Genomic DNA, 14,785 nt, shown 5'->3' on the forward strand with positions numbered 1-14,785 from the left:
ACTTCCTAGCTTTGAAACTCGCTGGCACGCCCCTTCTGTTCTTCATGAGAGTTCCCACAGGTAGTATGTTCTGATGTTGCTACAATGTGCGGTGTGGCCGAGCAGTTCTAGGCGCTTCAGTCTGGAACCGCGCGACCAGAACAGTCGCAGGTTCGAATCCTGCCTCGGGCATGGATGTGTGTGATGTCCTTAGGTTTAAGTAGTTCTAAGTTCTACGGGACTGATGACTTTACATGTTAAGTCCCATAGTGCTCAGAGCCATTTGAACCATCTGAACCTACAATCTGTTCAGTAAAGGCACACCTGTAAATCGATTCCTGCTGCATCTAGCGGACAAAATATGAACTGCTACGGCTATCCTACAGTCGAAAGTTGCGTAGTACGTGGGGAAACACATTTCAGCGAATGGAAAAGCTGCGCCCGTACAGGATAAGGGCGCCGTCTACACAGCCAACACACGGGCGCCCATATGGCGTACAGGCATGGTGTCGATACGGTTAACGGTCACTTGTAAACCATCTAAGGTCACGGTTACTCCAGTTTCTGCTCTTTTCTGTCCCAAGCACAAAGTTCATCAACAAATAAAAGCAATATTTTTGTTAATAAGAGTCAGCACATGATCGGCCAGCCGGAGTGGCCGTGCGGTTCTAGGCGCTACAGTCCGGAACCGCGCGACTGCTACGGTCGCAGGTTCGAATCCTGCCTCGGGCATGGATGTGTGTGATGTCCTTCAGTTAGTTAGGTTTAATTAGTTCTAAGTTCTAGGCGTCTGATGACCTCGGACGTTAAGTCACATAGTGCTCAGAGCCATTTTGAACCTGCACATGGTCATAGGACTTTATCTGCTTGCTGGACTGCCCAGCACCTCGAGATGCAGGTTGAGCTGACTCTTGCTGCCGACAGGTACGGCCGACGCCCCCAGCAGCTGCTGTGCCTGTCAGCCCACGTGGTCAGCAGACTGCTGGTCGTGCTCGCTCCACACGTGCTGCCCCTCTTCATCCTGGCAGAATCTCTCGTGTCAGCTGCGGCTGGGCCTTTGACAGAATCTGTCTTGTCTGTTGGTAAGTGCTAGAAAGATAGATTCAACTTTCACAACAATCTCAGCAACAAGCCAATGCAGTGAAATATTAAACCAGAATTGTAATATGTGAGGTCCGCCAGTTATGCAAAACACCGTTTTTTCTCAGTACCCAAACATGTTTCTGCACCACTGTGCCATCATCAGTGGGTTTCCGTTTCATTTATTCTGCAATGTGAACACTTTTACTAAATGATTACAAAATTATGTGGATATTTAGTTCAAAGAATAGTTCGTTTCTTTTGGTTACTACCTTGGTGCGCGTGATTTTTCAGAACCACTTGTGTATTATTTATTACAGGTTGCTTGTCATCTGCAACAAAACGATATTGACGAGAAATTATGTTTGGTTGCAAATGACAAGCTAACTGTAACAAATAATACACAAGTGGTCCTGAAAAATCACGCACACCAAGTGTAAAGGTGATTAGATTAGGAAATCAGACACTTAAAGTAGTAGATGAGTTTTGCTATTTGGGGAGCAAAATAACTGATGATGATCGAAGTAGAGAGGATATAAAATGTAGATTGGCGATGGCAAGGAAAGCCTTTTTGAGGAAGAGAAATCTGTTAACATCGAGTATAGATTTAAGTATCAGTAACTCGTTTCTGAAAGTATTTCTATGGAGTGTAGCTGTGTGTATGGAATTGAAACATGAACGATCACTAGTTTGGACAAGAAGAGAATAGAAGCTTTCAAAATAATGTGCTACACAACGATGCTGAAGATTAGGTGGGTTGATCGTGTAACTAATGAGGAGGTACTGAATAGAATTGGGGAGAAGAGCAATTTGTGGTACAACTTGACTAGAAGAAGGGATCGGTTAATAGGACATGTTCTGATGCATCAATGGATCACCAATTTAGTATTGGAAGGCAGCATGGAGGGTAAAAATTGTAGAGGGAGACCAAGAGATGAATACACTAAGCAGATTCAGAAGGATGTAGCTTGAAGAAGTTACTTGGAGATTAAGAAGCTTGCGCAGGATAGAGTAGCGTGGAGTGCTGCATCAAACCAGTCTCTGGACTGATGACAACATCAACAACAACACCATTCGTACTACAATGGAGTAGAAAAAGTGGCTTGGTTTAGCAAACACTGCTCGTTTACAGTTTTAGGCTTTCATTAAAAGTTATTTATTGTGGAAGTATACACAGTGCTATGGTGTCTGTCCTGCAAGTGCACTATAGAATATCCTCCGAAACATTTTTGAAGTGAAGTCTGTGTTATTTGATACGTAATATTGAAAGCATTTGACGATGATTTCTCGTGTTTCAGGTTTGGAGCTAACTGATATCAAGCACCGCACTGCAGTCAACCGCTATGGGTGCTGCAGCATGGCCGTTGGAATGATGCTTGCTGGTCTGGTGTCTTGGGGGCTGCCCAATTGGAACTATTCCCTCTCGTTTGCTGCCCTCAGTTGTTTTATACTATTCTTCTTCTTCAGGTAATATACGCAAAATAAACGATACATGGGGATGTGTAAAGACGCAATGAATATTAAAATTTTATGTTTCTGAGATGAATGAACGAAGGATGACGAACATGTACAGCTTGTGTTTAGTCAGCGTGTCTTGTCCAAGAACAGAAGTTCACCACAGATTATTTTTAAGAGAAAAGCATGTACAGTAGAAAGGTGTGATGCAAAGCACATAGCGAGCTACGTAGAGCTTTGGAGTGTCTCATATCCCTGTACAGTCGAGTGGTCCATTGTTGTCTGTGTGTGTGTGTGTGTGTGTGTGTGTGTGTGTGTGTGTGTGTGTGTCGTGGGACATTGCTCGCAATTAATCAAGTGCAGGGGAAGAAGATCTGTTGTTCGGTATTCCCAGACTGCTCCTACGTACGTCATCAGCCTTATAATGAGAGTTACATACACGTACTAGCCATGCTGCCATTCAGTGCACTTTGGCAGTTGAGCATGGGGTAGGAGGAATTAGAAAAGTGTGACTTAAACTCTGGTTTCAATTTCCTCCAGTCCAACTTAACGCCAAGGTAGCTAATTGTCACAGAAAAATGTTTGTGTAATGTGATTTATCTACACTGTTTGTACTTGTGTGTGTGTGTGTGTGTGTGTGTGTGTGTGTGTGCGTGTGCGTGCATGTGGGAGGGGAGGGGATGCAGTCTGTTTGTAAACAGAATTAACTTCCACTTAATAAACTCACCATTTCTCCAACCAATGCCTGAGACTTTTCAATCCTGTCTGTAAGCTGAGATGATGTTTGGTTATTTCCAGTACTGTGCCAGGGTAGGTTTGTCGTTGGTGTGGGTGGCTGCCAACACATTGTCGTGGAGGCTTAATGCGTGGAACTCCAGTACATTGCCTGAGACTTTTCAATCCTGTCTGTAAGCTAAGATGATGTTTGGTTATTTCCAGTACTGTCCCAGGGTAGGTTTGTCATTGGTGTGGGTGGCTGCCAACACATTGTCGTGGAGGCTTAATGCGTGGAACTCCAGTACATTGCCATGAGGTGCTCCCTCCTGTTTACCGTGAAGTGTTGATTGTTTACCCCGAATCTCTCAAAGCCCCTGTGAGTGACACATATGAACCTGTGCAGAATTCTAGCGAGTTGGCACATGAAGCTGTTATGGCTAATACGTTCGGCGGTCAAGGAAAACAGTGCCTCTGGTTCTTTTTTGTTGCTGCCGCGTGTTGTGTGGAGAAATTGTGTTGTGGCGAGGTGATTCTGGAATTGGAGTTTGTCTGGGCTCAGGACACTGATGCAGTGCCAGTGATATGTTTCTGAATTATTTACTCAAGAACACTGCTGAAAGAGCTCAGCCTGTAATTTTGTGGGATGGAGTCGTCTTTGCCTGACTTACTGAACATCAGGACCTTTCCCAATTTCCAAAGTGCAAGGAAATACCAATGTTTGAGGATAGCATTCTTGATGTTTGTAAAATATTATAATGATGTATTTACGAGCTGGGTTTGAATTCCATCTAGACCAAGTTCTTTCCTAGGATGTATTACTTGATAGTTAGCATGATACGCCTCGTTTTAAGATACCGTATGTTGGCGAAACTCGAACATTATATTTCTTGCACATATATTTGGCTACAGTATGTATAATCTTTTTTTCTTAGCAGATGCTTGCCGAGAATAATTTTTATTATAATTACGATAGTTTTACAATTTGTACGACGACGTAATAAAAAAAGCATTAGAGCAGTGTTTTCATCTCGGTACTACAGCATTGTGTTTTATAATTAATCCCAGAGATGTTGTTCACCTTCAAAAAAATTTTTAAATTGATAATTTGTAGTCTTTGATTTAGTCTGCTCTGATGTACAACCGTTTCCGTTCTTTAAATAAAATTTATACTGTTTGAACCTTTGTCAATATTTTATGCTTTAGGTACTTCCATAATATGCAGACGATCAGCCCTATCTTATACTCTTTGGCGTTATGTATCTCTTAACTTATAAAAACACTCTGATTTCACTTTTCGCGTTATTTTTCGCAAAGACGAAAACTGGATATTTGGTGAAATACGTTGTTCATATAATTTAATTTCTTCACGTTTGTAAGATAAAATATTTATTTTTAGGTTTTGCAGTATATAAACTCAGTAACAACGTTCTGCTTTCGCGAACCACGTTAAATAACACACAAACAAGATTTTGGGACGAAATATAAACGGTAACTGAATATTGTAAAAGGTTATTGGATGAGGAATTCAGTTTTATGAAGAGACCTTTGGAGTTTTGTTTTACGAACACATGTTTCAACTTTTGTTTGTGCTATCTTCAGTGCGTTACTTTATTTTCCTTCTTACATGAAGCTATTGTATGTTTATGCTGCTACACAATCTACAACTTAGTATGGCGGCGAAAATACTGAGCAAGTTCGAAAAATCGCAGAAAATTCCTGTGAAATGACAAAAGTGGTAGAAATCAGCATGTTGGCACACCACAAACAAAGGGGACAAAAACATCAAAGCCATGACAAGTTGCAGATTGTGTAGCAGACTCACTGCTACCAACATTAACATTCAATAGCTTCATGTGAGAAGGAAATAAAGTAATCCGCTGATGATAGCACAAAAAGTGGTGAAACATGTCTGGGTAAAACAAAAGGGGAATTCGTCATCCAACTTTCTTAGCAAGCATGGGAAAAAGAAGAACTGCAACACCAAAAGGTGATCGTACAAGTTCAATCCATACAACTTTTTCTTGTCTTTCTTTTTACATTTACATTAATAGTGGTCGAAAATAGTGTCTTCTAGCAGTCGCGGGTCTTCGGTAAATATGGTCGCTCTGGTCCCTGTCCTTTCAACATAAAACATAAAAATTTAACATTTTGTAATTATTCCACAAATTGTAATGGGTAAAAACCCTTTAATTGTAATTTAAAAGAAATATTTATGTTACAGACAGCAATGTGACCGAAATGCAGTCGCACTATCTATTCCATATAATTTCAAGTATCGTTTGTCTGATGTAGGCGTGCTGTGCCTAGGCAACAAGTGTGAAAGTTGTGTTTGATGGGCTAAAACTGCCCTGGAAGAATGTTTTGCCTGGCCCCATAGGGTTGGGAATCTAGCGTCACTCACTGGTTCACCGTCCCATCGGATTAAACACACGTTGGCAGGCGGTGTCCAGCCCAGTGAGTGTCTGATCCGATTGTGGGCCTCTGCGACTATATGTGTTTGTTCCATACGTCAATTCCGACTGGGGCGCTTACCGACAAGGTTTCCAGCAGCAAAGGCAAGCTGCGCTATGTTGCGTACTCTGCTTTTTATTGGCCCTGACAGGTTTAGTCTCCGATTTCACGATTTCTCAAGTTCCGTCAGCTCTATTCCACTTGTCGATCGGTTCCCTCAATCTGTCGATCCGTACAACAGACAAAACATTAGATTATCTTAAACTGTCTGCAACGTTCCGGTAGCATATCAGTCACTAGCGTGATGTGTGTGTTCTTCTGATTGCTGAACATGATCGCTTCAAACCTATTATTATGCACACTGAGGAAAATTTTAGTAATTATCACATCAACAATCTATCATCACAGGACAAGAGCCATATTTAACTTTAACAATTTTCATATGACGTTTATAGATAATTTGTTAAATAATTCCTATTATACCTTAGTGGGTTACTTAGACAACATAGAACAATCGTTTGTAAAAATGTAACACATATTTATAATACAAAAGCCACTTTATTCTACAATATACTTGCTACAATACACATTCTTACTGGAAAATCTTACATGTAGATCTTCTTCCTCATAGTGAGGGGACAACCAACTGGTTTTAACAACCCATTGTCCAGTCTACTTTTTTTGTTCAGTCGTTTTTTTTTCAGTCAAATGAAACAACCAATAATTGAATGTAGTCTCTGTGACCTTGTAAGCTGTATCAGTGTTTTCACTCTGAGTTGTTTTGCTTAATGTGAGGCAGCCGACTGGCAAGTCTCTGATGGTTACATCAGCCATATTAATGTTTTCACTCTGTCTCTGGGTTTGAGAGATTTCATGTGCATACTCTTTCAGTCTTTTCGGTTATACATGAATCACAACTAGTTTTGCCAACTTCTTTAGAGAAAAATAATGTAATTTATGTCGAGGAAAGCTGAATAAAAAGTATATTTCTTAAAATGAAGCATTTTTAAAATTTATGTATTCATTTACTTAAATATGCATCTTTCGTCCTTCTGGTATTAAATATGGATGTTTAGTTGGTTTTAATTGGTTAATGACTGGTGGTACAAGATAAATTTATATTGAACTAAATGAACAACCACTTTTTTATTTAAATTTACTGAAACTCTATTTCCTCTGGTTTGCACCAATCACCAATCATCCTATTTTGGTACATGCTGAGGTGACATGAACATAAAACATACAATGTCAATTGTTGGAAGCTTTTTTTGCGAGAAATATTCGTTAATTTTCTTTGTATTTCTTTAATTAATATAGATTGAGATTATGAATCATCTTTGCAGAGACTTTAAATCTCATTGAGTTTGCCTTGAGGATCATTTTCTAATCAGTCATAAGGTTTATTCCATCCTCACACCACTAAGCATTTCGGAATTCTGATCCAAACACAGAGTTCACTATTAAGAAAATGCCTCATCATAAAGTGGATGAAGAGCCAAACTAATAGTTAGTCAATGCGCTCAATAAAAATCAGATATCGGAATGACGACAACAGTGACAAGTGATAACAGAGTGGAGTGAACAATAAGGGTTAAATAGTGGCATAACAATGGAATGTTCACACTCAAAATGGAATGCATTGTTTTCCAACAACCAACTGAATCGATTCCTTTGATTCAGTTGTTCCCATCACTACTTCCTCATCTGAATATACATTTTATTACTCAGGAATATCTACTCAGTTTTTCAGAGTTACAGAGATTCAAAGATTGAAGTGCATAGGACTAACGAAAATTGTAAGGTGGTGTGGAATCTGTGTGTGTGTGTGTGTGCGTCATAATGGAACATTCGTTTTCCTATTAAGCTTAATTTGTTTCGAGAATGAACATACTGAAATACTAAAGAACAACGTGCACAATCGATAAATTATTGTTAAGCTCGAAATATAACCGTTTAAATGTCCGAATGTATAAGTAAAGTTTTCATTGTGTGTTTTCTTTGTATTAAGCTGACAGCTCTAATATTGTAGTAAAACTGATCAGTGGACAAATGTTCCACTACTACAACTACTAGGACTACTACCACTACTTACAGGAGACTTGTACTTTTTTTGTGACAGTTGGTTCCCCGAGTCTCCACGCTGGCTGGCGTGCAGGGGTCGCGACCAGGAGGCGCTGGCCGTTGTGCGTCGCATAGCAGCCACCAACGGCTCCACGGTGCCTCCGTTCGCCTTGCAGGTGATCCAGACTGTGGGCGAGAGCAAGACAGACAGGAGGGGCTTCCTCAGCATCTTCTCCAGCTGGAGTGTCTTCAGGAACACAGTAATCCTCATTGTTGCCAGGTGACTTACCAAACAATTTTCTAACTCGTCTTTGTTCTACTAGAACCTAGCAGCTTATGGGTGGTGTCACGAAATTTGTGAAACCTTTCTAATTTCCTTGAAGTCTGTTCAGTGCCAAAAATGACCAAAAATATGTTTTGTTACCAGGTGACAACTTCTAACTACAGTGCTGCATGTCTGATGTTTTCTCCAGTACTGTGGCGGTCGTGGAGTTGTAAGAAGGCTGTTTAGGGTTTTATGTTGGTAACGCCATGTAGCGCTCTATATGAAAACCACTGACTATGCTGTGTGCAGCCTGTGGCTGGTTTGCATTGTTGGAATTTGCTATTGTAGGGTTGGGCAGTTGGCTGTTAACAGCGTGTAGCGTTGCGCAGTTGGAGGTGAGCTGTTGCCGACCGATCGATTGACAATTCTTCCCTGTTCACTAATTGTTTCACTGTCTACACCATTATTTATTACCTGGTCCATTTCCCTATGCACAGTTACCAAATTACCATTCTGAATATTTGTTAATTCATTACACGGTGGCGCTAACACACTACTTTCGTCTTCACTGTCATTTCTTAATTTACTTTGGAGCCTAGTGTTACGTTTTTCACACGCCATAATTATCACGTATTTCACACGATAACAAGAAAAGCACAATTTGAAGAGCAAAAACAAGAAAACACATCAGCATAGCACTGAAAATAATATCTCGTTAATTGCAAGCGCAGCTGCGAAATACTTGGTGCAAATCTACATGCAAGCCACAACTGTTTTACTGTACAACAATGAAAAACTACAACTACAAAGGAAATTCTCTCTATAATTACACAAACTACAAGAAAAAATCAGAAGATTCCAGTGAGGTATCCTCGGCTAAGGGTTGACATATGAAACGTCCCCTCAGAAAAATTATAAATGACTATGCTTAAACTGACACACAATATTTTTAGCGCAACGCAATCTGACTTTCAAAAATCCCTACAAAAGAATGGCCCTGACTAACAATAACCTATACCTTTCATGAATGACTTACCTCACAAAAATCTTCGATACTCAAACTACTACAATACAGCGTGCACCAATACTGCCAGCTGGCTATAAGATTCTAACTACTGACAGACATAGTTAGCAAATGAAAGATTTTGATAGAGAACAAACAATGTATTTAGCTTAATAGTGTTCAAAAGTCATGATATATACATATCAGTTCATGACATCCAGTCTTACAAATTTACTCTCTCTGATGGACATACGTCCAGATCATCCACTCTCAAAACTCCATCTCACTTCCCACATCCACCACTGCTGGCGTCTCACCTCCAACTGCGCAACGCTACGCGCTGTTAACAGCCAACTGCCCAACACTACAATATCAAATTCCAACAATACAAACCAGCCACAGGCTGCACACAGCACAGTCAGTGATTTTCATACAGAGCGCTACATGGCGTTACCAACATAAAAACCTAAACAGCCTACTTACAGAGTTACCAATGCACAAGCAATCTGTGCTTTATTTATTGACTGATGCCTCCATACAGCAATACAGTCAGCAATGCCATGGTGTGGCCACTGTCACGTAGGGAGTGTGTGAAGGTGGAGCGCAGAAGCAGCACAACAGCAGCTGACAGCGCTGTATGTGATGTGTCAGCTTATAACGTATCTATACTTTACTGTGCATGTAAGGTTTCTATCGTGTGCACCCATTCGTCTAATGCAGGGTGCCTAGGAAGCTGTTTTCTCGGATACCTAGACATCAACTCAAGCAAATCTTATTAATGGAGTTTACTACAGTAAATTAAATTGACAGTACTTAACTTTGCCTTTGTCACAAAGACGTGTCGCAACCAATTGGCGACACGTATATATATCGAAGGACATTGATTATTTGCAACTCCCATGCAAGTAATTTGTGTAGATCACAAGTCACGGCTAATAGTTTGGATCACGGCCCGTCTTCTAGTGAGTCTGTGGCTATGCAGAGTGGCGCTTATACTCTCTTCATATAGGGGCTGCTCCTGTCACTGTGTCATCCTAGTGAGCGTGCTAAGGCTGATGTCGTCTCACAGTCCTCTCTGCTGTATCATTCTAGACCGACCTGCTGGTGCTTGATGTTACACCCGATCAGTTTTAATTCTGACATATGCAAATAAGATTCCACTGTTGGGAGAAACGAGGTATCGAATCCGATGAGCAATGCTTAGCGATAGAGTACAGACAGGTACAATCTGATTGCTATTGCAAGAGTGTTTATTACTATGTAAACAATGATCGAAATGTAAAAAAATGGTAATAAATTAAAATATCTTTGTAGTTAGCCATAATTTTAAATGCTATAATATGGTTTGAATGAATTTACATTGCAGAATAAAACGGTCGCCAGCTCCAAAAATGAGCAAAATTTTACTAAATGACTGTAACGTCATTGAAATCACCTGAATATTGTGCATCAAAGACAAAACAGCAACTTGACAAAATCCACCCTTAGATATGGTTAAGTCTTTTCACATCATGAAAACCCATAATCCAGTATAGATACAAATATAGAAAATAAAAGACAACAACTGACACTTGAACATCAGTTCTTAAGATCTTTATTCTCCAAACACGCATAATAACCAAAATTATCCATACACACTTATGTTTGTGCCTGTCTAGGCCCTACTTCATCGTCCTGATTACTTCTCTCCTTCAGATTGCCCCAATCTTCACATGGATAGTATCTCTTTATATTTTCAATTTGTTCCTTGCCATGAACTCCATCGGTTTGAGCATATTCCAACTCCACAGTATTGGGGTGTTCGATCTTGATAATTCTATATGGTCATTCATATACATGGTTAAATTTATGTAATTCAGAATCTATCTTTTTTGATTTAGCATGCACTTTCATGTACACTAGGTCTCCTACCCTGAAGGTCACAGGTTTCACCAATTTATCATGTCTTTCCTGTCTCCTTTTCACCTTCTCCCTCATGGTTCATTTCTACTAGTTCAAATTTCCTTTCCCAAGTTAGGTTATCTCCTTGTGGATATTCCACCAACTCACGAAAAACAGTCAAAAAAGATTTCGCATGGTGCAAATCCTGTCAAATCATGCATTAGGTGGTTCCAAATACACTCGAGTTCTTCAAGGTATTCCTTCCAAGTACTGTGTTTCTTGTGACAATAGGTCAGAGACAAACGATTTAACTCCATCATCCATTTGGCCTGGTTCGAGGCCAGTTTGTATCTATAGATGGCGATCTGTTCTATTTGATACCTATTCATCATTTCCCTCTGCTTCTTGGATCAGAATTGGGATCCATTATGACTTAGGATCCGTTTGAGTGTACATACATTGCTAAAGTAATCTTTTATCAAACTTATAACTGATGACCTTGCTGGTTGCTTTCTTTAATGGAGAAAACTTCACAAATTTAGATACTAATTCTTCTGCAACTAGAATTTGGGTGTAATTTCTTTTTGCCACAGGCAATGTACTGAACAGGTCCAATGCCACGATGTCGCTAATAGGTTCTGGTATGACTGGATGCAAGTAACCTATATGTTGAACAGTGGTAGTTTTAGTTTTCTGACAGGTGTCACAAGCGCTCAGCAACTTGCGTAGACCTATATGCCTTCCCATTTTGTTGAAGATGCTGTCCATTTTCAGTTTCTCAAGGCATTTCTTAGGTCCATAATGGGCATTGCTGTGATGTGTGTACCAGATTAACTTGTCTATTATATGCTCTGGTATACATAGTCTCCAGCTCTCTTCGTCCTATCTGTTCCCCTTGTATTCCCTGGTGGATATAACAGTATGTCCTATTCTTTTCTTTACCAGCACATCTATACTTATTCTTGATTAATTTTAGTTCTTTCGTCCTGTTTCTGCTCTCTACGTATGTTCCTCAAGAACCTCTTCACAAATCTTAATCCTGTCCTCCCTTCATTAAATTTACCTGAACTTCTCCGCCTTCTGGTTCACTCACACCTGGTCCCCAAGAATCGAGTGGCTGCCTTGGTAATGCATTAGGTATGGTACATGATTTACCAGGCTTGTATATCACTTTGCGGTTATGATCTTGCAATGCAAGCTTATCAAGCGGCTGTGTTTCAGTTTACTTGTGATTAAGAACGTTAGGGCTTTGTGGTCCGTGACCACCTTTACATATCGTTCTGCTAGATAATAACGAAATCGCGTAAAACACCACACAATAGAGAGTGCCGCTTCCTCCATAATGCTGTATCTCCTTTCCCATGCATTCAAGCTTCTGCTACCAAAGGCATAACCTCGGTCTCTCCTTCTTTCTCGATCTGGTTTAAATGTAGTCCATAATCTGAGCTATCCACTACCAAATGAAAGTCTCTAGAGTAATCAGTATGGCATAATATATCTGCATTACACAACGCTTCTTTAATCCTTTCAAATTCTTCTTGACATTCATCATTCCAGTGCCAGGTCATTTTGGCTTTAGTAAGTGTTCTCAATTTGGGAGCAGCGAGTACAGGTTCTTTCAGGAATTTTCGATAGAACTCACAGACGCCGAAGAATCCTCTCAGTTGCCTTTTGTTACAAACAACTGAAAATTGCCTAATTGTCTCGAATTTACTTGGGTAAAGGTAAATACCCTCTTCCGTAATTCTGAAGCCAAGAATTTTATCTGGGATTTACCGAATCCTGACTTATCGAAGTATGCTGTTATCCCAGCTTTCCCTCAAGTGTCTCTAAATGTTCTTCCCATGTCTCAGTAGCATTTAATATATCATCTACGTAAACAGTAAACTTCTTAAGTAATTCGTCATCCAAAATCTTGTCCAATACTCTAATGAATTCCAAGTCCGATACATTAAGCCCAAATGGCTTGGAATGTATACCGCAGAGAAAGCCTGGACAGTGAAGGGGAAGGCATGTTTATAGAGATAAAAAGTGCAATAGTATCGAAGGAAATCGACGAAGATCCGAAATGTGAAATTATTTAGGTGAAGGTGACGGTCAAAGTAGGCTCAAACATGCTAATTGGATATTTCCATAGACACCCTGGCTCAGTAGCTGTTCTGGCAGAAAACCTGAAGGAAAATTTGGAAAATATTTGGAGTAGATTTCCCGACCATGTTATAGTTTCCAGTGGAGATTTTAATTTACTGGATATGGATTAGGAGACTCAAACGTTTATAACGGTTGGCAGGGACAAAGAATCTAGTGAAATTTTTTTAAGTGCATTATCTGAAAACTACCTTGAGCCGTTAACAGAGAGCTGACTCGTGGTGATAACAGATTAGACCTTCTGGTGACAAACAGACCCGAACTATTTGAAACAGTTAACGCAGAACAGGGAAACAGCGATCATAAAGCGGTTTCAGCATAGGTGATTTCAGCTGTAAATAGAAATATTAAAAAAGGTAGGAAGATTTTTCTGTTTAGCAAAAGTGACGAAAAGCAGATTTCAGACTACTTGACGGCTCAACACAAAAGTTTTATCTCAAGTACAGATAGTTTGAGGATCAGTGGACAACGTTCAAACCATCGTACAACATGCATAAGATGAGTATGTGCCAAGCAAGATCGTAAGAGATGGAAAAGAGCCACAATGGTACAACAACCGAATTAAAAAACTACTACAGAAGCAAAGGGAACTTCACTGCAGACATAAACATAGCCAAAGACTCGCAGACAAACAAAAATTATACGAAGCGAAATGTAGTGTGAGGAGGGCTATGCGAGAGGCGTTCAATGAATTCGAAAGTAAAGTTCTATGTATTGACTTGGCAGAAAATCCTAAGAAATTTTGGTCTTAGGTCAAAGCGATAGGTGGATCAAAACAAAATGTCCAGACACTGTTGTTGTTGTTTGGAACCAATGGCTTGTAGAGTTGACAATAAGGAACAATTATCAAATTTGACTGTTAAAACAATATCTAATTAAAAATTCTTTAGACGAATTGCATTCACGGCTGAAGGCCTTATTGACCAGAAATTCAAAGTATTTGTCGGCTGAAGGCCCCAATTGTATTGTTGTTGTTGATGTGGTCTTCAGTCCTGAGACTGGTTTGATGCAGCTCTCCATGCTGCTCTATCCTGTGCAAGGTTCTTCATCTCCCAGTACTTACTGCAACCTACAACCTTCTGAATCTGCTTAGTGTATTCATCTCTTGGTCTCCCTCTACGATTTTACCCTCCAGGGTGCCCTCCAATGCTATATTTGTCATCCCTTTATGCCTCAGAACATGTCTTACCAACAGGTCACTTCTTCTTGGCAAGTTGTGCCACATACTCCTCTTCTCCCCAATTCTATTCAATACCTCCTCATTAGTTATGTGATCTACCCATCTAATCTCCAGCATTCTTCTGTAGTATCACATTTCAAAAGCTTCTATTCTCTTCTTGTCCAATCTATTTATCGTCTATGTTTCACTTCCATACAGGGCTACACTCCATACAAATACTTTCAGAAACGACTTCCTGACGTTTAAATCTATACTCGATGTTAACAAATTTTTCTTCTTCAGAAACGGTTTCCTTGCCATTGCCAGTCTACATTTTATATCCTCTCTACTTCGACCATCGTCAGTTATTTTACTCCCCAAATAGCAAAACTCCTTTACTACTTTAAGTGTCTCAATTCCTTATCTAATTCCCTCAGCATCATCCAACTTAATTCGACTACATTCCATTATCCTTGTTTTGCTTTTGTTGATGTTCATCTTATATCCTCCTTTCAAGACACTGTCCATTCCGTTCAACTGCTCTTCCAAGTCCTTTGCTGTCTCTGACAGAATTACATTGTCATCG

General features: G+C 40.0%; 1 protein-coding gene across 1 annotated transcript in view; it reads left to right on the forward strand.

Annotated features, from left to right (window-relative positions):
* The first annotated feature begins 3,517 nt into the window (after positions 1–3,517).
* The window catches only part of LOC124789258 (carcinine transporter-like), a 35,845-nt gene continuing 24,577 nt past the window's right edge, over positions 3,518–14,785 (forward strand). Inside the window, exons 1-2 of the mRNA XM_047256554.1 lie at positions 3,518–3,705; positions 7,802–8,023. Of these exons, the coding sequence (XP_047112510.1) occupies positions 3,518–3,705; positions 7,802–8,023 (410 nt within the window). The remainder of the gene's footprint in view (positions 3,706–7,801; positions 8,024–14,785) is intronic.

Source organism: Schistocerca piceifrons, chromosome 3, assembly GCF_021461385.2.
Source record: "Schistocerca piceifrons isolate TAMUIC-IGC-003096 chromosome 3, iqSchPice1.1, whole genome shotgun sequence".
In the NCBI taxonomy this organism is placed as follows: domain Eukaryota; kingdom Metazoa; phylum Arthropoda; class Insecta; order Orthoptera; family Acrididae; genus Schistocerca; species Schistocerca piceifrons.